This window comes from Durio zibethinus, chromosome 15 (genome assembly GCF_047325235.1).
Source record: "Durio zibethinus cultivar Kanyao isolate XHJ-2024 chromosome 15, ASM4732523v1, whole genome shotgun sequence".
Classification (NCBI taxonomy): domain Eukaryota; kingdom Viridiplantae; phylum Streptophyta; class Magnoliopsida; order Malvales; family Malvaceae; genus Durio; species Durio zibethinus.
Window position 1 is genome coordinate 22531997 of NC_143176.1, and position 20393 is coordinate 22552389.

The window sequence follows — 20393 nt, forward strand, 5'->3', positions numbered from 1 at the left end:
AAAGATTTAAAAAATAAACCCAAAATATTATATATTATAAATTTCAATTAAATATTAATTTATAAATAGATTAATAAAAAAATTATTGACAAAAAATTAAGTTTATACTCCATAAATAAATAAAATATTCAATTTTATGCAAAATAAGACATTTATGTTTTATTTTCAACTAAACAAGAAATTAATAAGGATTAAGGACTGTTAAATTTTTTTTTTTGTATAAAAAGTTTATTATGTAAGTTTTAATTTTAAAAAGTACATGACATTGTACTCCTAGTTTTAATATTAACACTCTCCGTCAATTACAACCTTGACTTCCATGTGATTCAAACATGTTTCATACTTTTTTTATTTCATTTCAAACAGATGAATAATCCACTTCACAATGCGGGCTTTTTCATCGTACCTAACCTAATTGCCACGAAAAATTTGTTCTTTTTTTGCAAAATTGATATTGCGAAATTCACAGATCTAAAAATTCGTTTCGGACACTTGAACCTTTTCAAATTGTTTCTTTTTAAGAACCAATTGGCATCAATCACGCTACAATTTTAAGATCAAGGCAGGCAGGCAGGCAGGCATTAGGAGAGGTTCAGACAGGTGCAACCAAGACCAGCTTGAAGCTTCGTACCTTTGACGAAAAGATGCTTTGCCTGTTCCATCAACTCACCTAGAAACAAATTCTTTCCCCATGAATCCAAGTCCCTCAAAGAAGACGAAGGTACAATTTTCAGACATGTTGGGCACATATTGTCAAGAAGGCTTTGACGAGTTACTTCACAAATTTTTGCAATAAATAACAGGTCATGCATAACCATATCTAAGAACTTCCATGTCGAAAACAACACAATCGGTGGGCATCTCAGAACATTAAGTTAGCTGATTCCTCTAAAGGTCACAAATCATAGTTCAGAACTTGTTTTCTAATTTTACATGAACAAAAATTTCTCATCAACAACAAAGAAGCTATTTCACAAGTCATTGCCAGAAAGAACACCGGCAACTTCCTTTTTTTTTTTCCATTTCTATGGCAAAGGTTCTCAACCAATGAGACAAATACATGGGGGAGGGAATCGCAGAAGGGGGTTGGATGTTGGTTGGAGCTGGAGGTGCAAATACCTACTGTTAAGAATACACTAAGCATTAAAGCAGCGGTCAGGACTACAAAGCCATTGTACCTGCAGTTTAAAATCTCATCTCATCCAATATTGGTGTTAATGACTTCATAATCTGTAATGCTACAGAACCTATCATCAAATCCATGGACACAGCAATTTATATATGAAGTCAAACCAAGGGCGGCACTGTACAAGCAGAAAAAGATTCCAGGCAATTTATAATAAGGTAAAAATAGTTTACAAAACCACAAGAAATCAAGAAAATGTAACAATACCCAAAAAATGTTTTGTCTCACATAAAACTAAATTAAGAACATTTTGATTCACATAAGAAATAGTCATCATAAAACAAGTGCATCAGTCAATTTAAGAAAAAGTACAAAAAAGGCATTGTTTGAGTAACACACATGAAAACCTGAAAGGCATATCATGTCCTCTGCCTGGACATTCTACCTGTTTCCCAACACTTTTCAAGAAACAAATCTTCAAGCTGAAACACTACATTTTGAAAACATGTGAAGGGGAAAGAGTATTAAAATAGAAATGAAAATACAGGTTTCAGATTTCTGATCTTTGTAGTAGGCAAACAGTAACAACTTTTGGTTACAAATTTAAAGACCACATTTGCATGAGTGCTGGAACTTCAGAATCACCAGAGTTGAAAACAAAATGAATGATGCATCTATGAGAGAATCTGCAAATGGATAATAAAGCATAAAAAGAAAAGTTTAATAATACAAAAGGTAGTTCAAAAAGAAAAGTACAGCAAATGAAAGAATACAAAATGTAATTCAAAAAACAACACAATGTGAGATAAAAGAAAGAATAACGTTTCATAATAATGTTAGAAAGGGGGCAACTAAATATATGAATAAATTTTAAAGAAATATTGATAATTATATTTTGATAGTAAGCCTTCATATCAGCAAAAAATAGATAAGACTCAGAAACATTAACCATCTTAACAAGATCAATCTTCCTCAAACAACAAAACTTAGTTTGTAAAACTAGTAGTATTAAACAATTAACTTAAATGTTAAAACATACCAAGAACTGTTGTCTTTAGAGTATGCTGCATGTAAATATCAACCAAAAAAGAGAAAAAGCATCAGGGCTTATGGCTAAATTACAAGTCATCGACACTTAGACAACAACTGCCCATGCACTTCAGAAATGAAAAGAAACCCGAACTACTCAATCTTATGCAATTCTTTTCAGCTTTGCAATAACAAATCTGATCCTAAACACTACCCGTCTCACCCAGTGGGAGATCATGTTTGGCAGCATGAAGCACAACATTTCACTCAATTAGATTTGACTTCTCATCTGGTAGGTCTATTATGCATAAAGATCAAGTAAATGTAACAATAAACACAATATATTATATCTATTTACCTTAGGGCTTACCTAGTGCCCCATGTAAGGTGCACCGCCACCAGGTTGATTCCTACTGGCGCTGCCCTGCCCCATCTGTGGGTTCTGATACCCACTCTGCACTCCAATCTGGCTTCCATAGCCTCCTGAAACTTGATTCCCATACCCTGCAGCAGGTGCTCCCTGGTTCACAGGGGCACCACCAAGCCCTCCAAGCAGATTACCAAGCCCCAAACCAGCTCCCTGACTAGCCAGTAATGCAGTCAAAGCCTGTCCAAGAGCTGGGTTTAAAGCCGGTGCAGCAGCGGCCACCCCAGGGTTAAACCCAGCAGCAGCAACTCCAGGGTTGAACACCACTGCGGCAGGCCCAGATGGAGCCATCAAATGACCAGTCTCTGATCCACCAGACGAATACTTTCCCTTCTTAGCATGATGGTAATGAGACTGAATCTGATGTTGTCCTTGCGGATGCTGCTGGTACAGTTGATGATGCCCAGCAGAAGCACCTCCTCCATAACCACTTTTGCTCGGTTTCGGCCCATCAATGGCCTTTTGGCAATGCAAAATATGACCTTCAAAATTCTTATGAGGCTCCTCTAGGGCCCTTTTTGCACTCTCAGTCGACCCGTATAGAAAAAGGGCAAACCCTTTGGGCTTCCCAGTCAGCTTATCAAGCCCCAACGGACCTTCCTCAATTTCCCCGTACTGTTCAAAAAACTCAAGCAACTTCTCCGGTTCTAATTCAGCTGACACATTACTAACAAAAATCTTCCTCTGGGTATACTCAGAAACAGGCGGAGCAGTTGGAGGCGGTGCCGGAACCGGTCCTTGCGAAGCCAACTGGCAAGAAGTAGTTCTATTCCCAATCTTCTTCTGGGGCTGTTTCAGAGCCCGCCGTGCCCCACTCCGATGCTTAAATAGAATAAAAGCATAACCTTTGGATTTACCAGAAACCCTATCGGTAACTGCTTTGCATTCTTCGATTTCCCCATATTTAGAAAACTCAGCAGTGATAGTTTCAGCAGTGGCATCCCAACTGAGCCCATGAACGAAGATCTTCCGATGGGCAGGGTCCGCATCCGCGAACTCCCGAACCGACGAGATAAATTCCGGGTGCTTGTCGACCACTTTCTTAATAAGGATAATCAACTGATCTTTCCCAAATGGTTCTAGAAGTTTCTCGACTGGCTCGTCGTCCAATTCCTTTTCTTGTTCTCCATTTTGAACGGCGGCGTTGGAGGAACCAACTAGGGTTTGGTTTTCAACTTCTTCTTCATCGTCTTCCTCTTCTTCCTCTTCTTCCTCTTCAACTTCCTCTTCTACTTCTTCTTCTACTTCCTCTTCCACTTCTTGTAGTTGCTCCTCTTCTTCTGCTTTCGGATTCGGATCTTCTTCGGTTATGTACTCGGGTCGTTTCTGTTGCTCTTCTTCTTGGATTGGTTGATGATCTGGCTTTGTTTTGGTTGGTTCGGGCTCAGAGAATCGTTGCTTTCGCTTTCTCGCCATGGAGTAAAAAAAAGATTTGAAAGTAACAAAAATAATAATTCGGGTTTCTTGGGGGTTTCTGATTGGGGAAAGAATTGGGAAGCTAGGGTTTCCAGGTAAAGCACGGTACTCACCAATAATTCCTTGATCTGGCTAGGCTTTCATTTTATCGGGTTGGATCTTCGGCCCATGGTTTTGTAGGGCCCAACCAAACTTGGGCTAGGCTCTATTTTTTACCAGCCTGCTTTATTAGAAAAAAAAAATCTTCCTATGTTTTTTCTTTTGAATTATCAATTTTTGTTAAGAAATTGAATTATCAATGTTGATTTTTTTTAAACGAGTCACTTTTAATTTTATAAAATATTTTTATATATTTAAAATTGATGTATATTTCTCTTTTGAACTTTTTAATATTAATAATTAATTGAAATTTTGTAAAATAATGTTAAGAGAATTGTTTATTATTATTATTATTATTATTTTGCAAAATGATTTTGGAGTTTTGGATGAATGAAGAATGATTGGTAATGAAGGATAGAATTTGTACATAAATTATTTTTTTACCTATCTATGATAGTTTCAATTATTTGGCATTTGAAATAATTACTATTTAATCTAACAATTGTTTTAGGAATAAGATTTAAGGTTTAAATTATTTTTTGGAACTTGTTCCTTTTTTCATATATTCAAAAAATGCATATTTTTTAAACAAATAAAATTATATTATGAAGATAGATGAAAACATAGAAAATATTGAAATTTAAACTCGAGATCTACTATATGTTACTTTTTAAGGGTATTTATATGAATTAATTTGATTAAATTTTAAGTTCAAAAAATGTATATTAGGCATGCATGTGAAAATGGATAAATAGAAATGAGAAACACGTTAAGTTTGGTATGCCTAAGTTGGGGAGATTGATTTATAGATGTAAGAAACTTTTCAATCCATGTTGTAATTATAATGTTTAAATCGAAGGAAAACAATAGAACATATAATAAAAAATGGCTATTGTAATTTATAAGGTACACGTCATATGACCCATTGGATCCGGCCCATCCATCACAAATCAGCAGAAAAGGCCTAAAGAAATCCAAAGAAGCCCCCGAACTAGAGAGCCTCAATTCCCAGACAACCCAAATAAATAGGAGCCCGCCCTTATTTATTTCGAACATTCTTACAGGAATTTGAGAAAGAGCTTCAGTGTGACACATCTGAACCTAAATATCAGCTTAGAAGAACGAGTTCAACCTTTTTCTGACATGTGTCTTCCGGTGTTACGAGTTTTATAGCTGCTTATGTTAGGGCCATCCCCTTGGTTTGTTGATGGAGCTGCTATGGGAATTCATCCAAGGGTTTGGAGTTTTGTTCATTTATGATTTTATGTTGGTACTCAACAGCTTCCGAAAACTATCCTAAGCTAGGCTCTGTTTTATTTGGCTGAAAGACAACTGAATACTTTCTCGGGTTAGATCATGCTGCATGTTTCATATAGTATTGAATTTTTAATTTTAATAATAATATTCGAATCTTGATAATTTTAAATATAAAAAAGATTCGAAGGGCACAAATTTATCTACTTTCCAAGTGTAGTTTTACTGCATATTGTCTCGGGTTAGCTAAGGAACAAATGCAATTGGTTCCTATTCTTGAAACAAAAAATGAAAAATGTTACTTGTGATAACAATGAAGATTCTATCCCTTCAAAGTGAGAAACCAAAGTTGTAATAAAAATGTTACTGTTGGAAATCGAAGTGAGCTAATGAGTTTGAAACTACGATATATATATGTATATGTTAGGGGTTCACTTGCAATTGCCGATTGCCCCGGAAATCTTTGTCTGAAAATAGAAGTCACTTAGTGCATACATCATTTGGAGCAGAAAATGACATGACGGTCTTTTAAACGGCAATAATTCACATGCTCAAAAATCCAAGCCGTCACCATAGAAAAAAGGGTCACTTTCAATTATTCTTTGTCTTTACTTTTGTTCTTTGGTCAAGGAACGTAACTTGAGCGACAATCATCTGCATATGGATCTAGACTAAACTTTTTCTTTTGGCCAGAAAGATTAGACTTCATGTAGCACAAAGCTAATCATGTCGTCAATCAGTAAGAACATGCTTCTCACTCACACCGGATTCTCATATCACGAAGTAAAGAGTAAAGTAGCTTCACCTTGAAAGCGTTGAACTCTGCGTTTTGGTCCAAAAAGTAGAAAATGAAGTGGAAATTGCTTAAAGTTTGGACCCAAGACGACAACACAATCCCGTTTTGCCTTTTTCTTTCTTCTGGGAGAGAAGTTTTTTTGCGAGTGAAATGGAAGAGAACAGAACTTCTTTGTTGGAGAGTGGCGTGGAGTACTATGAAAACTGTCCAGGTTGTAAGATGGATCGTCTCAAACAAGAAGAAGCTGGAGTCCCATACAAGCACTTGTCTTTTATCTGGATTGTCTCCCTGTGTTCTAGTCAGTACTTCAGAATTATCCCATAAACTGTAAAAAGGAAAAAGATAAAAGTTTTTCTTTTAGCATTAGTTAATTATATTTGCTTTTGGGTTGTCATTGAAGGGCAAAAATCAAATCATGTTGGCTCTTCTTTGAAGGGAGACATCACTTTTAATGGAAAATTTGTTGTTTGCAGAAAAGGAATGTCTATGGTTTTTCTTCTCCTTTTGCTGTCTCTCTAAAATGAGTTTTAACAGTCATATCTTATTATTGTTACATTTTTCAGCTTTGCCAACAACTTCACTATTCCCCTTTGTTTACTTCATGGTATGTTTTCTGCCCCTGAGAAACCTATCACATCCTATGACTTATTACCTAGGCTGAGAAAATCGTTTTTATAGTCAGTTTGCAATATTGATGATTCTACTATGGAAGCCAATAATGTCATTTTATGTTTGAATATGTTTTTTTTGTTTTTGGCAGATCAGAGACTTTCATATTGCAAAAAGAGAGGAAGACATTGGTTTCTATGCAGGATTTGTGGGTAATATCTAATGCTAATATTCAGTAGCTTTTATATGTTAATCAAATTAGATTTCAGAATGAACTAGTGTTAAATTACAGTAACTTTTTCCCCTACCAGGCTCTTCATTTATGGTTGGAAGAGCTTTGACATCTCTTTTCTGGGGAGTGGTGGCTGATCGATTTGGTCGTAAACCTATTATATTGATAGGGACATTTTCAGTGTCAGAAATTTCTCATTCACTACATTGCAAACTTATTATAATTGATAAAATGAAGTCATTTAGCAAGACTAATTGTTATTGGTAACTTTATCATCACAAGTTTTGGGTTTCAGGGTGGTATTCAACGCTCTCTTTGGCCTTGGCACAAGCTTCTGGATGGCACTGTCCATGAGATTTCTTCTTGGCTGCTTGAATAGTGTGCTGGGCACAATAAGGGTATGTGAGCTGTGTATGCAAATTTGGGTTCATTATTACTTTACTCAAGAGGGCTAATGGTTCAACTTTTCAACTACTTTCACCACCTTGACCTTATTTTCTAGGCATATGCTTCCGAAGTGTGTAGAGAGGAGTATCGGGCTTTGGCACTTTCTGTTGTAAGATAATCAATTTTGTAGTCTAATATGGGTTCTAGGTGCATCGTCTGGAGTACCATATTTATATTAGACTTTGCATTTCAGGTTAGTACGTCACGAGGCATAGGACTGATTATTGGCCCTGCTATCGGAGGCTTCTTTGCACAGGTAGAGACGTTCCATTGTTCTACTCTTTGCACGGTTATTAAAGAAGTTTATCTTTCCTGATAACCATATTGTTTATTAATTCATGTATGCCTTATAGCCAGCAGAGAAATATCCAAATGTATTTTCCGAAGGTTCCATTTTCGGAAGGTAGTCTGTGTTGCATTGTTTTTTTTTTTTATCAGTATGTCATATTTTCCCTTTTGTGGTGATATTTTGATGTGCACATGATTGCAGATTTCCCTACTTCTTACCATGCCTCATAATATCAGTTTACGCTATTGGAGTTCTTATTGCCTGCAGATGGCTTCCTGTAAGTCTCAAACTCATTTTGTCATCTTTTTCCTTTTTGTCTACTCTGGCTTGGGGCATGAGTTGCAATAAAAATTCATCATGATCAATTAAGAAATTGTTCTGTAGTTTTGAACTGTGGATATTCTGATATCACATAAGCAGGTTCAATAAGATTAGATCCAGATATTAATTGAACTCGTAAAACAAGACTTGATAGAGATAATTTAAAACTCTGCTAGAATGTTATACTGTAGATTTATGATATATGTTTTATGCAGTAGAATCAAGGAGCTTCTGCTCAAAATTCTCCACATCATGGCATACCACGGTCACTTTGATGTTAGAAAAATGAAAAATGAAAAAAGAAATCTTAAATCTTACTTTAAAAGCAATAAGATTAAGTTGTTTACTAGCTTATATGCATGCATCTGCCTCCAGTTTCCGTATAATGATTGATTCTTTCAAATTTATTTATTGCATTTTGAATCTAGACAATTTTATTCTTTTTGTGGCGTATGCTTTGTATATAGGTGTTTTATCACAAAACTTGCTAGTAGCATTTCTATTGTTTATTTCCCTCTCTTGGCAAACATTTATGCAGGAGACATTACACAAGCATGTTGGAAAGGGAAATGAGAGATATGATCCACATGATATGTCAGAAACATCTTCAATCGAATCTGGTGAGAAGGACAACATCGTAGAACCTGAAGAGATCAGACAGGCTCATAAACCAAGTCTCTTAAAAAATTGGCCACTAATGTCTACGATCATTGTCTATTGCGTTTTCTCACTTCAAGAAATAGCTTACGCTGAAGTAAGTTGCCATAAAATGTACTATCACCTATGCCTATCTAACAGAAGTATAGATCATGCCATAAAATGTAATCTTCTGCTCCCATGTTCGATAAGATTTATAATGATTGATCTTTGCATATTCTTGATATCTTGATATGGTTGTTCATATTTCACGTAAGACGCTTAGCTTGTCTTTGCAGATATTTTCACTTTGGACAGTTAGTGATAAAAAATATGGAGGATTGAGCTTTTCATCCCAAGATGTTGGTGAAGTTCTTGCTATCTCTGGTATATTCATACCCTTCCATGTTGCAATAATTTTTTATAAACTATTTGAAATTTGATGTTTTCTTTTAGAACACATAATCTAATAACTTGACTTCTATCATTGCCAGGATTAGGTCTTTTACTATTCCAACTTCTGTTGTATCCACCAGTGGAAAAGGTCCTTGGGCCTCTCACGGTTACACGGCTTTCAGCGGTAAAATCTTACCTGCAGATACTGTATTTCTAGACCTTTTCCCCCTTTTTTTTATTCTTTTTCAGTAAAATAGCTAGTTAATTTTTTTTTTTAATTATGCTTCTTTATCGTCAGGCAATATCAATTCCGTTGCTGTCATGTTTCCCCTATATAACTATGCTTTCGGGTGTAATCCTACATGTGGTGATAAATTGTGCAGCCCTATTAAGGAATACTCTATCTGTAAGTGAATTTGCATCGAAAATGTACACAAATACATGGAGAAGCTTTTGGGTCTTGAACTTCAAATTCTGAAGCCAATGAATACCCTGAAATGAATCAGACATGTTTCTTTCAAGATTTTTTATTTTTGGTTTAAGGTCATCTGATTTATGAAGCAAATTCTTTGGTATTGTGTAGGTTTCTCTTGTTACCGGATTGTTCATATTGCAGAACAATGCAGTGGTACATTTTCTGCCCATATTTTCGAAAATATTTTCACTGTAATTTCCTTATTCTGGTTTTAATATTATTGCTTGTTCTTATTTCAGCCACAAAGTCAGAGGGGAGCCGCCAATGGCCTTTCAATGACAGCAATGTCTGTTTTCAAAGCATTTGGTCCAGCAGGAGGAGGAGTCCTGTAAGTGATGCCAACTATTTCAGCCTTTCATTTTCTGTATATAATTTAGCTTACATGCATCAACCTAGTTTCCTGTCACTTCATGTCCAAGAATCACTTTCTCATGTTTATTTTCATAATATCTATAGCTTTTCTTGGGCACAAAAGAGACAAGTCGCAGCTTTTCTTCCAGGTTTGTAGTTGAATCCTAATCAATCATCATGGTTCATGCAGATTTACATGTGCTCAGATCGATTTACTGCATTACATGCTTTGATGTTTGGAAACAGGTGATCAGATGGTGTTCTTCGTACTAAACGTTGTTCAGTTTGTCGGATTGCTGCTGACTTTCAAGCCATTTCTTGCCGAACCTCGTTCATGATCATCTGAAGGAAATACCAAGCGAAAGTAATAACACAAACATGACCAGAGTCATTCTTGTACTGAACTGAACCACTTAGTTCTTTAAGTTTATATTATCAAGTTTCATAAAGGGACTGCAAATTCTCAAAATTGCTACATTTCATTAATGGAGGACAACAAGAAAGCTGGTTATGTGCATGCAAATTGGATCTTCTACAAATACCGAATATGGTTTACTGCATCACCCTCGCTCTCAACAAAATTAAACAGGAAGCTCCTTGCCATAAATACCCTTCTTGTTGGGACGAGCTGCATGTGCAAACAAAAGATCGCCATCTCTGTTGTACTTCAAACACGTCAATGAAAATCGGCCTCATATTTTTTTTCTTCTCTTCCCTCAAAAAAAAAAAAAAAAAGCCTGGTTTTTATATAATATTAGGGGTGATTGAATTGAATTTTTTTTAAAAAATAATATATAAAATTTTAAAATTCTATCCTAATTGAATTAAATTTTAATATATTTAATTATAATTTTTTAAAATTGTTAATTTTTAATTTAAAATTTGACTTAAATTAAATATATATTTAATAATTTATTTTAAATCAAATAAAAATATAATAAATATTAATTTACACCAAATCAAATAATACAATTTCAAATCGATTTTTTCAAATTTTTTTCTCATTCCTATATAAACATCTAACAAATCTAAACATAAATATATTAATTCGCAATTTTAGGGCGTAATGTTTCATTTTATGGTGTGATCTTGAGCTTTTGGTTGTTGCCATGATCCAAACCAAAATCACCACAAGCCCAATTACTCTTTGGACAACCGTCAGAATCCTTTAGAGAGCCGAAGATTAGCTCGACATTGGAAAAATTAGAGGTTGGCTGCTGTTGCCGTGTGTTTTATATTTTAGGTTTTTGAAAATTTTGTTTTATTTTATTTTTAATTTATTGAATTTAAAAATATATTTGAATAGAATGTTTTTGTTATAAAAACATGAAAAGAAAATGATTAAAATTTTTAGACTCTATTTATTATTAATAATATAATGATGTTAATATATTAATATATTATTTTGAATATAATAATTTATATAATAAAAATATTTTTTTATTAATATAATAATGATAACATCATTTAATTATAATTTTTGTGAATAGAACTCATACGATAAGTGTCAAATTATTTTAAAAAATTAAACATATAATTTTCAAAATTTTTTAAAACTTTGATTTTAATTTTCAAAAATAAAAAATAAAAAAACTTATCAAACATATTTTTGTTTTCAATTTAAAAAAAAATTGAAAATACGAAAACGTTACTAAGGAACTCTTAATATATATATATATATATATATATATAAAAGAGGACTCACAAAATCAAAATATTAACGGCTTCAAATTAACTTTTCCCCTTTTATTTTATCAATTGACATGCAGTAACTTTTAGTTTGTCTGCGAAAGGACGACAAATGAAAAAAGCTTTTGATTCAGAGCAACCGTTTCCCGGCAATGGCAGTTTGATCACGTTCCCAGTGTCAATCTCCGTAAATAAACCGAAAACCAGTACCCTTTAAGACCCTTTCTTTATTCGATAACCAAAACGGGTTTCTTTTTTTTTCTTCTCACAATTTTTTGTTTTTTCTGTGGATCTCTCTGAAAAATAAATTAAAAGCTTAAGATATGGGAAATGCAAACGGAAGAGAAGACGGAGCCAACGGAGGCGTCGACCATCTCTTTGTAAGGTCTAACGGCGGCAAGCCGGTCGTTCGTGGAGCTGCTGCAGTTGCAGTTCGCGTGCGGTCGTCTGATTCAATGGCGAACACTCCGCCGCAGAGCCCTCACTGGTCTCGATCCCCTCTTGTATGCGCTCCTCAGGTTCGCATCTTCGAAATTTCAATGATCTTTCCAGGACTTTGAACTTATTGTATTTTTAATAATATAAATTACTCTAAATATCCAAAAATAAAAGAGATATTTGGTTTCAAAATTCATTTGAATTAGAACAAATCTGAGTTTTGATTATAAATTTGAAAAATTAGCTGAAGAAAAATATGTGTGTTGCGTGCCAGATAAGTAAATTAAAAATTTTGAATTGTTTCTTGGAATGAGAAGCAGGGGTGTAAATGATATGTGAATGCTCACAAATTACTCGGGTCGGCTCGGCTAAAACTCAGGATTCGGTTCGGTCATTGCTCCTTATCGAGCGAGTAAGTTCAAACTCAAGTTCAAACATGCATAATCAAATTTGAAATCGAGTATGAGGATCAAGTTCATTTTTATTAAATGAGTTTAATCGAACGAGTTCAAGTAATTTAATTTTTATCCCGAGTCGAATTCGAACTTAAAAATTAAAATTTGATTGAGTTCGAACTGAGTTTCAAGCAGTGAATTTCAAGTCAAGCTTGAGCTTCTCACCTTGGTTCGGCTTGATTACACAATAATGAGAAGAGGAAGACAATGTTTTTTGCATAGCAGTGTAAGTTTGTTGCTTTTGAGAAATTTATTAGAAGTTTGCGAAGAAAACTGACTATGAGGTAATCCACGTAATTTAGTTTGAAATCAAGTATGAGAATCGAGCTCATTTTTATTAATTAAGCCTAATCAAGTGAGCAACCTCGAGTAACTTAATTTTTATCTTAAATTGAATTCAAACTTAAAAATTAAAACTCGATTGTGTTCGAATTAAATTTCAAACAGCGAATTTTGAGTCAAGCTCGAGTGTCTTACTGTATCAACTTGGCTCGGTTTGATTAGACCTCTAATTAGTAATGGATGACTATGTTTTTTGCATATCAGCGCAACTTTGTTGCTTTTGAGAAATTTGCTAGAAGTTTGCAAAGAAAACTGACTAGGAAGTAAAAAGGAGTGATTAAAAATGGATACTTTTGTTGGCTCCTTAAATGTAATATATAGAACATGCATTGATTTGTTACAGTTAATTGGCTTTTTTTTTTTTAATTTGTTTAAAAAAGCTTATTTGCACATGTTGTAATGCTTAAGAGGGGGCGCTTAGATGTTTAAATCTTTATTAGCATATTTTGAGCCGATGAATGATGAGAACTAAACACATACCTGAACACATGGGGGAAGGGGGAAGAGTGTTTGATAAAACTTAGCCAATGCCAATACCCCAAAGTGTTCAACTTTTGGAAACATGGAACGGAATCTTCTTTACTGTTGGAATCCCCAATCTCTTTGGTCCTTAGATTGGTTTTTGTCCGTGAGAATTTTTGCCCCTTTACATATGTATGGTGTTGATTTCACATATGGATTCTTGTGGAGCTCTAGATGCTTAATTTGGAGGGGTGAGTATACACAATGCTTTCAAGTATTTGATTGTGTTACTTTAGTTAGTTTCTTTTGATTCGTTGATCTTCATCCTGATCAGATAGTAATTTTTCTTTTCTTTTCTTTTTTAAACAAAATTGTTTTATCTTTTGACATCTATTCATCAGTTTATGGTCTGTTATTGGGATTGCCAAGAAATGAGGAGAGGTAGGAGTAGTGTGCTGCTGCTGATTTACTTATGAACTAAAGAGTTTTGTCTATCTGGGCAGTGACCTTTCAACTGATAGGTTGGTTGTTTTTGGTGCATTTTTAGGTTACTGCAGCTCCTTAACCAAGAGGTGCTGGCCATTCCTTTTTCAACCAAATTTGGCGGAATTATTCTCCCGGGGTTGCTGATAGTCCATCTGAGAAAAGAATCCCTGTCATCATTACATGGAATTATGGTGGTAATGATGTGGCTGTGGAAGGTTCTTGGGATAATTGGAGATCAAGGTAGGTTTTCAGTTCCTTGTGTCATAGACACTGCCATTTTCATGCAGGAAAAATCCTGTTGTTCCTCTTTTTGTCTGAAACCCAAGCATGGACGAGTGTTATTTTCTGCTTGCAGGAAGAGACTGCAAAGATCTGGTAAGGACCACTCAATTCTTTTGGTCCTTCCATCTGGCATTTACCATTACAAGTTTATTGTCGATGGTGAATGGAGATATATGCATGATCTACCGTTTGTAGCTGATGAAATGGGCAATGTTTGTAATCTTCTTGATGTTCATGTATGTATCTTCGTATATGCCCACTTGCTCCAACTTGAATCATGTGACTTTCATTTTTACTTCATGTAATGTTGTCTAGGCTGGTGTAGTATAAATGGCTGGCCAGCATAACTGGACCTCTGCAATTTTAGCATATTGTTGTTGCATAAAAAGAGAGGTTTAAGGTAAATTTGGGTGGTAAAATCTGTTCAAGGCTAAATACAAGTGAGAAACTAATAACGAACAAGTATCACAAGTGAAAGATAAAAAGGACTTTGAAAATAAAGTATAAGAGTGCTCGGAATTGTCGGGAGGAAAACGGATTGGGAACTGGTGATGTGCCTAAGTCAAATGTAGAATGGCAAGAGTTGGTCCGTTGATCAACTTGGCGCATGATCGATGTGGATTGCAACAATGGCTCAAGCTTGGGCCTTTTGAATTTTGATACACCCGTTTATCAACGAAGCTCGGGGAAAACGTTTCCCTCTTGAGCGCCAAGTATATAACCAAAGGCAGCTGTGCAGACATTACGGGCCCTTTCAGCTCAAGTGTTACGGACCTAAAAAGAAATCTTGAATCCCACATCGAATATAATAGGAGGGTCACTGGAGTATATAAAGGTTCACACCACCTCCGTCTTGTGAGACGCCTTTTGCAGGACAAAACTGTGAGGTCAGAGGGGTCAAAGCAGACAATACCTCACAAGGGTGTGAACCGTGACAGAAAGACTGATCTGGGATACCGGAAGGGTGAATGCCTGGATTTCGGAGTGGCGCGAGTTCGGAGCTTAAGTCTCGACCTGTGATAAGTGGTATCAAAGTCAGCCCTAAACCGTTCGATTCACGCCAAACACCTCAAGAGAGGTAGGCAGGGTAATCAACCTCCGTGATGAAGGTGTCATGAGGTTAGGTGTGAGAGAATGTCACGGACTTAAGAAAGACTCTTGAATCTCACATCAAACATAATAAGAGGGTCACTAGGGAATATAAGAATTCACACCACCTCCGTCTTGTGAAGCACCTTTTGTAAGACAAAACTGTGAGATCAGAGAGATCAGAACGAATAATACCTCACAAGGGTGTGAACCGTAACAGGAACACTGATCTGGGATGCCATAAGGATGAATGTCCGGATCCTGGAGTCGCACGGATTTGAAGCTTAAATCTCGACCCGTGACACAGACACCTGGCTCCCCAAGCCTCGGCACCAGCCAAGCCTTGGTACGCACAGATGCCTTGCACAGCCTTGGCAGTTGCCTGGCCCTTGAGAGCTCTCATGGTGCTTTGCATCCAAGGCACCAGCCTGGGGCAGTTGTGAGCCCTAGCACCAACCAGGCATTGTATTGAGCAAACAAGGATGAACAGGGAAGATGAATGTTACATACGTTGTGTCATGTTTAAAGCATCTCTATAATGGTTTTATGACTTTTACCACCTTATCTCGGCCGTAACCATGATCTAAATGATACTTGTCACATTTTTGCTGCCTTTATTTGCTTCATTACGACTCACTGTTTCTTGCAGGACAATGTACCTGAAAATCTGGATAGTGTAACTGAGTTTGAGGCTCCAGGATCCCCAAATTCCAGTTATGGTCAGGCATTTCCATCGGAGGAAGATTTTGCAAAGGAGCCTGTTGTAGTTCCATCCCAGCTGCATGTAACTGTCCTCAGTACAGATAACCAAGATGGAGCATCATCTTCAAAGCCTGAACACGTTGTACTTAACCACCTTTTCATAGAGAAAGGACGGGCATCACAGTCTGTTGTCGCCCTGGGATTGACCCATAGGTTTGAGTCCAAATACGTTACTGTTGTACTCCATAAGCCACTCAAAAGGTAACATGTACTTTTCCATTGCTTCACCCTGTAAAGAATTGAAAGTGACTTTCACACTTGTTTGTTAAGGTACCCCTGTTTTGTAGATCTGCTTTGACACTTTAACATGCCCTTTGTTTGTTTTGTTATACTTTACACGTTTGCTTGCCTTCAAATGCTTGCCATGTGTGGTTTTTCTACAGCTTTATAAACTGCAGTGGTAATTGATGTGTAAAAGCAATTAGGAAAAGCTTTATTAGACTGGCTTTTGATCCAACTACTCAAGGAGAAGAGCAAAAAGAAAGTTGTCCTGGAATTGGACAATATAACATATACATCTCATTAAGCAAGACTTACACATCTGCGGATGTACTCTGCTCTGCTTACAGTGAGCTTACATTTACCTTGAACTAGGCTTGAACCACTAGGTTGCCAAGATGTTTGTGATCATAAAAGTGAAAAAAAAATGTTAGTGCAAGCATTGAGATGCATGAATTGGTTTTGTTATAAGAAAACTAGTTTAGAGATGATAACAATCCCTAGAAATGAAAGCATTTACCATATAGCTTTTGAATTAGATCATGCTTTACTGTCAAATGTTCTGTTGAATGAGGAAGAACTGAAAATGAAAGAGAAACTATCCAATAGCGGAAGTACCAATTGGCAATTGAAATCATATAAAAGAAATCATTGCTTTAACCCTGCATACTTATACCGATGAAACCACATACAGATTATGTTGCTTACAGTTAAGAACCTCAAGTGATCTCCTTGACAAACTTGTAACCATTGCACATTTGCATCAACATACAAACCACATGGCTATGTGGCAATGATCATCATATGTTGAGGCGGATTATCAAATAAACATATGAGAATACTTGTACCAAATTTATAAACAACTAGTTCAATACCTAATTGTTCTCAAGAAAGAGTAGCTAGCAGTTGTGTGAATTTGTCTCCAATAGCAATTGGCATTTACTTATTGGACTTTGCTTTAAATATCGTCTCCTTGAAGTACTTGAGTTCCGATATGCTCTCTCTGATATCATCCATGGCTCTGTGTTTCTTTTCTTTCGAAGGGGCTTTCTTTTGATCTGCATGAGCAAAGGCCGTAGACATGTATGATGAGATTAGCATATGATTCAGCAATAAATGATAGGATACACCATTATTATCCAAGAACTATCCGCTGTTGGGCTTTCATGTGCATGCACTTGCCAAATATAAAAAAAAAGAATGATAAGGTGTGATAAGAAGCACACACATAATAAACTCGGCAATATATCAGGCCAACAGTTTGATTCATCTAACAATTCAATGAAATTTGTTTACTCATAACTTTCAAAATCATATAGAAATTTTAAAGCAAAGAGCTGGATTTACCTCTTGGAAACCAGCGAATACAAAGAGCCCTTACACTGCTCACATCAACAATTACATGAGAGAAAAGACTAGCCAAATCTGGCATATATTTCTTCAAAAGAAAAAAAAAGCTGGTTAGGAGGTCAAATATTGCCAACAATAACGAAGGACAAAAGTTATACAAGGAACTTAAAAAAAAGAAAATGCTAAAAGAACCAAGGCCTCTCAGTCTGTTGAAAATAAAAGAAGCTTCCTAGACTGGGGCACATTTCATAATTAATGACACTACTTCAAGAAAAAGCACCAACAGATCACAAGAATATCAACAATAAATTTGATTTGGATAATCAATTGCCACAAAAGAAAAACAACACCACATTCATCTTCTAATACATGCAATTGCCCTTTTCAGAACTGACTAGAAAATTATCAAAGAAAGTATAAGGGGAAGTTTATGAAGAACCACAGACAGCTTACCCATTCGAAATAGTACTGAAACAGAAAACAGATAATAAGATCTTACCTTTTTCTATTCTATAGATTATTTAATGGCCCAATTATCATCTAAGCCCCCCAAACTCAACTCTGTAAGACCAGGTTAAAGGAACAAGTATCTGGTGTTTGTTTCATTTTTGATAGAAACCAAGTATGCTAAACTGAGAGTGATATGAATTGCTTATTACCTTTAAAAAGAGAAAATCCATATAAACCGAATTTCCAGCTAAATGAGGTGTGTATGTACCAACATTTCTCTTCACAAATTCTATGACCTGCACTATCAAAGAACATAACTGCAAAATTTTGAAAAATAAAAAAAAGAAAAATTTGCATCCTACTAGAATTCTATAACCTATAGTTAAAAAATACCAGTTAGTGAGATTCTTACAGAACTTAATTTTGATGATATTTTTACTGACCTGCTTTTCAGCTTCTCTTTCAGTAATTGTACTTTGGAGCACTTTCTTTGTCAATCCTAAAATAATTGAAGGTTGTTAGTTATGGTTCCTGATCTATTATTCCATAAAAATGCAGAAAGACGCTGATGATAATGGAAATTTACATATCAGAACACAATTTGTCTTGAGCCACATACCACTAGCTGCATGATGATTTTGACACCATTCCCCCATTCTATCTAAACACTCTTTAGATTGATGGATAACCAGATCAGGACCCTGAAGGAGAAAATATTCTGAATTAGAACTTAGGAATACCACATTTGGAATGATATCTTTTACTTCAACAAAATGCATGTGCATTAGTAGGTTAAAATGACATTAGAAGCTGAAATGTTTTGATCACTTAATAATTATCAAAATCATGCTTTGTTGAAAGCATTGCTATTTTTTAACAAAATACTTAAGAGATTATCCTAAATCAAGGACATAAAAATTGAAAAGAAAAGAAATAAAAAACCTCCACTGATTTGGTGAGACTGCCATCTGTAATTATACAAGCTATCTCCAAAATTCTATCAACCCCAATATCCAAACCTGCATAGATGAAATGAATTCCATTTTTACGTCGCATAATCCACCATTGGACTAACTAAATTAGTTATAAATAGGCCTTTTTTGCTATGCTAACCAGTCATTTCCAAGTCAATCCACACAAGGGGTAACTTGTAGTTCTCCGAAAGCAATGCTGAATTCAGTTTACTCTGTTTCTCTTGTTTGACAACAACCACATCAGTTGAGCCCTTTCCATTGCTTTTGCTTTTACCTGTATCAAAGGCAAACATCATTCAACAATCACAAACTCCAAATTAAAGGCTTTAGCATAAAACCTTTCAGTTCATCACCATTTTTTTTAATAAAAAGCCCTAACTTAGATATTAAAAGCTTCCATAATCCATACCAGCATTACAAGTTTCCATAAAATTAGACTTTACAATTCGTGTATTCATATCATGTAAAATACTAAAATTCATGTATTTGTATTGAATTTTACTAAAAAATATAAAATATATTTTTTAATTTTGTTAAACCTATATATAGTTGTTGCTAAAATTTTATGCAATGTCATTTTCGTGTGCTAACATAGTGTTGGATGACACTGTATCATGTTTTAGATTGTCAGGTTTAGTAGATAAAAGCAAACCCCAAAGTCCAAATGATTCAAAGAAATAAATTTCCTTTGAAGTGCTTAAACAAACCCTAACCCAGAGGCAGTAACTGCATGATTGAAAGACGAAAGTAAATCGCCTGACCTGAAGCTTTGGAAGAGGAAGAAGAAGATGCGGACGCGGGATGATCGTCCTCGACGTCAATCTCCAGCACCGAAAACACATTCGAGAGGCGGTCACCCATTCTTTTCCCAAAGCTATTGGCGCAATTTGAAACCGGTCTCCAGCTTTTCCAAAACGATTTTCCGGCGACTTTCCGTTGAGCCCGGAAAAGGAAACCAGGGAGGGTTGAGCGAAAGCTTTTCCCTTTTGCTTGCCTAACGTGCCCTAATTTATATAGTCCTCCAAAGTAAAAATACTTCCTCAATGGCAAGTAAACATTTTTATTTCTGATAAAAAGAGAAATACTATACATTTTTTTTTTCTAATTTTAAGTAGCTTAGAATTTTTGGGGAAAAAAAAATCTTGTCCAATACATTTCTTTTTTTTTTTTTTCGCTTAAATGGATTTATTCTAAGTTTTAACTTTGCAAATAAAAAAATTATTTAATTCTTTTTGTGGTCCCCAAAATTTCTTTTTACTTGATAAGACATATATGATAATGTTATTATCATGATGGAAAATCTACATAATAAATATTTAACTCATATTTGTATCATTTTTTTAACTTTTTTTTTTAACATTTTTATGATGGAAAATTTTATATATATATTTACTAAAATTATATATATCTTAAAGAAATGAAAAAGTGAAAGAGAAAAATAATTTTAAACATATAAGATATGTAGTTTTTTCTAAAAAGTTAATTTTAAATA

At 35.2% G+C, this 20393-nt stretch overlaps 2 protein-coding genes and 2 pseudogenes across 8 annotated transcripts; 2 read left to right on the forward strand and 2 right to left on the reverse strand.

Moving 5' to 3' along the window:
- Positions 1-969: 969 nt before the first annotated feature.
- LOC111301453 (UBP1-associated protein 2B pseudogene) lies at positions 970-4102 on the reverse strand (annotated as a pseudogene). Of its 3 annotated transcripts, none has more exons than XR_016328346.1 (2): positions 2526-4102; positions 970-1178 (listed from the first exon to the last, which is right to left on the reverse strand). The product of XR_016328346.1 is annotated as a UBP1-associated protein 2B pseudogene, transcript variant X2 (transcript). The 3 variants fall into 3 exon arrangements; XR_016328347.1 differs by lacking the exon at positions 970-1178 and adding an exon at positions 1416-1812 and having other exon boundaries at positions 2526-4101; XR_016328345.1 differs by lacking the exon at positions 970-1178 and adding an exon at positions 1416-1812 and having other exon boundaries at positions 2514-4101.
- Positions 4103-6104: 2002 nt separating this feature from the next.
- ZIFL2 (zinc induced facilitator-like 2) lies at positions 6105-10612 on the forward strand. 3 transcript variants are annotated; one of them, XM_022897107.2, is made up of 17 exons: positions 6116-6445; positions 6711-6751; positions 6908-6968; positions 7068-7170; positions 7284-7386; positions 7491-7544; positions 7629-7691; positions 7789-7838; positions 7926-8001; positions 8584-8799; positions 8981-9068; positions 9176-9261; positions 9376-9483; positions 9661-9705; positions 9792-9880; positions 10009-10052; positions 10150-10612. In XM_022897107.2, exons 1-17 carry the CDS (start codon positions 6298-6300, stop codon positions 10239-10241), a joined length of 1467 nt encoding a protein of 488 aa, XP_022752842.2. In that variant the 5' UTR covers positions 6116-6297; the 3' UTR covers positions 10242-10612. The 3 variants fall into 3 exon arrangements, with proteins under 3 accessions (XP_022752843.2, XP_022752842.2, XP_089601014.1); XM_089744888.1 differs by having other exon boundaries at positions 6326-6445; positions 6548-6751; XM_022897108.2 differs by lacking the exon at positions 10009-10052 and having other exon boundaries at positions 6105-6445; positions 10094-10234.
- A 1021-nt stretch (positions 10613-11633) lies between these two features.
- On the forward strand, positions 11634-16192 carry LOC111301457 (SNF1-related protein kinase regulatory subunit beta-1-like; annotated as a pseudogene). Its single transcript, XR_016328348.1, has 5 exons — positions 11634-11798; positions 11908-12110; positions 13837-14015; positions 14131-14293; positions 15796-16192. The product of XR_016328348.1 is annotated as an SNF1-related protein kinase regulatory subunit beta-1-like (transcript).
- A 574-nt stretch (positions 16193-16766) lies between these two features.
- On the reverse strand, positions 16767-20049 carry LOC111301455 (oligoribonuclease-like). The gene is made up of 8 exons (XM_022897109.2): positions 19663-20049; positions 19041-19175; positions 18870-18946; positions 18547-18628; positions 18371-18426; positions 18137-18223; positions 17475-17565; positions 16767-17185 (listed from the first exon to the last, which is right to left on the reverse strand). The coding sequence occupies exons 1-8, from the start codon at positions 19991-19993 to the stop codon at positions 17067-17069; spliced, it is 978 nt and encodes a 325-aa protein (XP_022752844.2). The 5' UTR covers positions 19994-20049; the 3' UTR covers positions 16767-17066.
- Positions 20050-20393: the final 344 nt, after the last annotated feature.

Bases quoted from the DNA above. Each gene is read 5' to 3' on its own strand.
- LOC111301455 (XM_022897109.2), bottom strand. From the start codon at position 19,993: ATGTATAGTATTTCTCTTTTTATCAGAAATAAAAATGTTTACTTGCCA. The intron at 18,224-18,370 runs GTCAGTAAAAAT...TTGATAGTGCAG, and splicing joins AAAGAGAAGCTGAAAAGCAG to GTCATAGAATTTGTGAAGAG. The intron at 17,186-17,474 runs GTAAATCCAGCT...TTGCTCATGCAG, and splicing joins TATTCGCTGGTTTCCAAGAG to ATCAAAAGAAAGCCCCTTCG.
- ZIFL2 (XM_022897107.2), top strand. From the start codon at position 6,298: ATGGAAGAGAACAGAACTTCTTTGTTGGAGAGTGGCGTGGAGTACTAT. The intron at 7,171-7,283 runs GTCAGAAATTTC...TTTGGGTTTCAG, and splicing joins TTGATAGGGACATTTTCAGT to GGTGGTATTCAACGCTCTCT. The intron at 10,053-10,149 runs GTTTGTAGTTGA...GTTTGGAAACAG, and splicing joins AGTCGCAGCTTTTCTTCCAG to GTGATCAGATGGTGTTCTTC.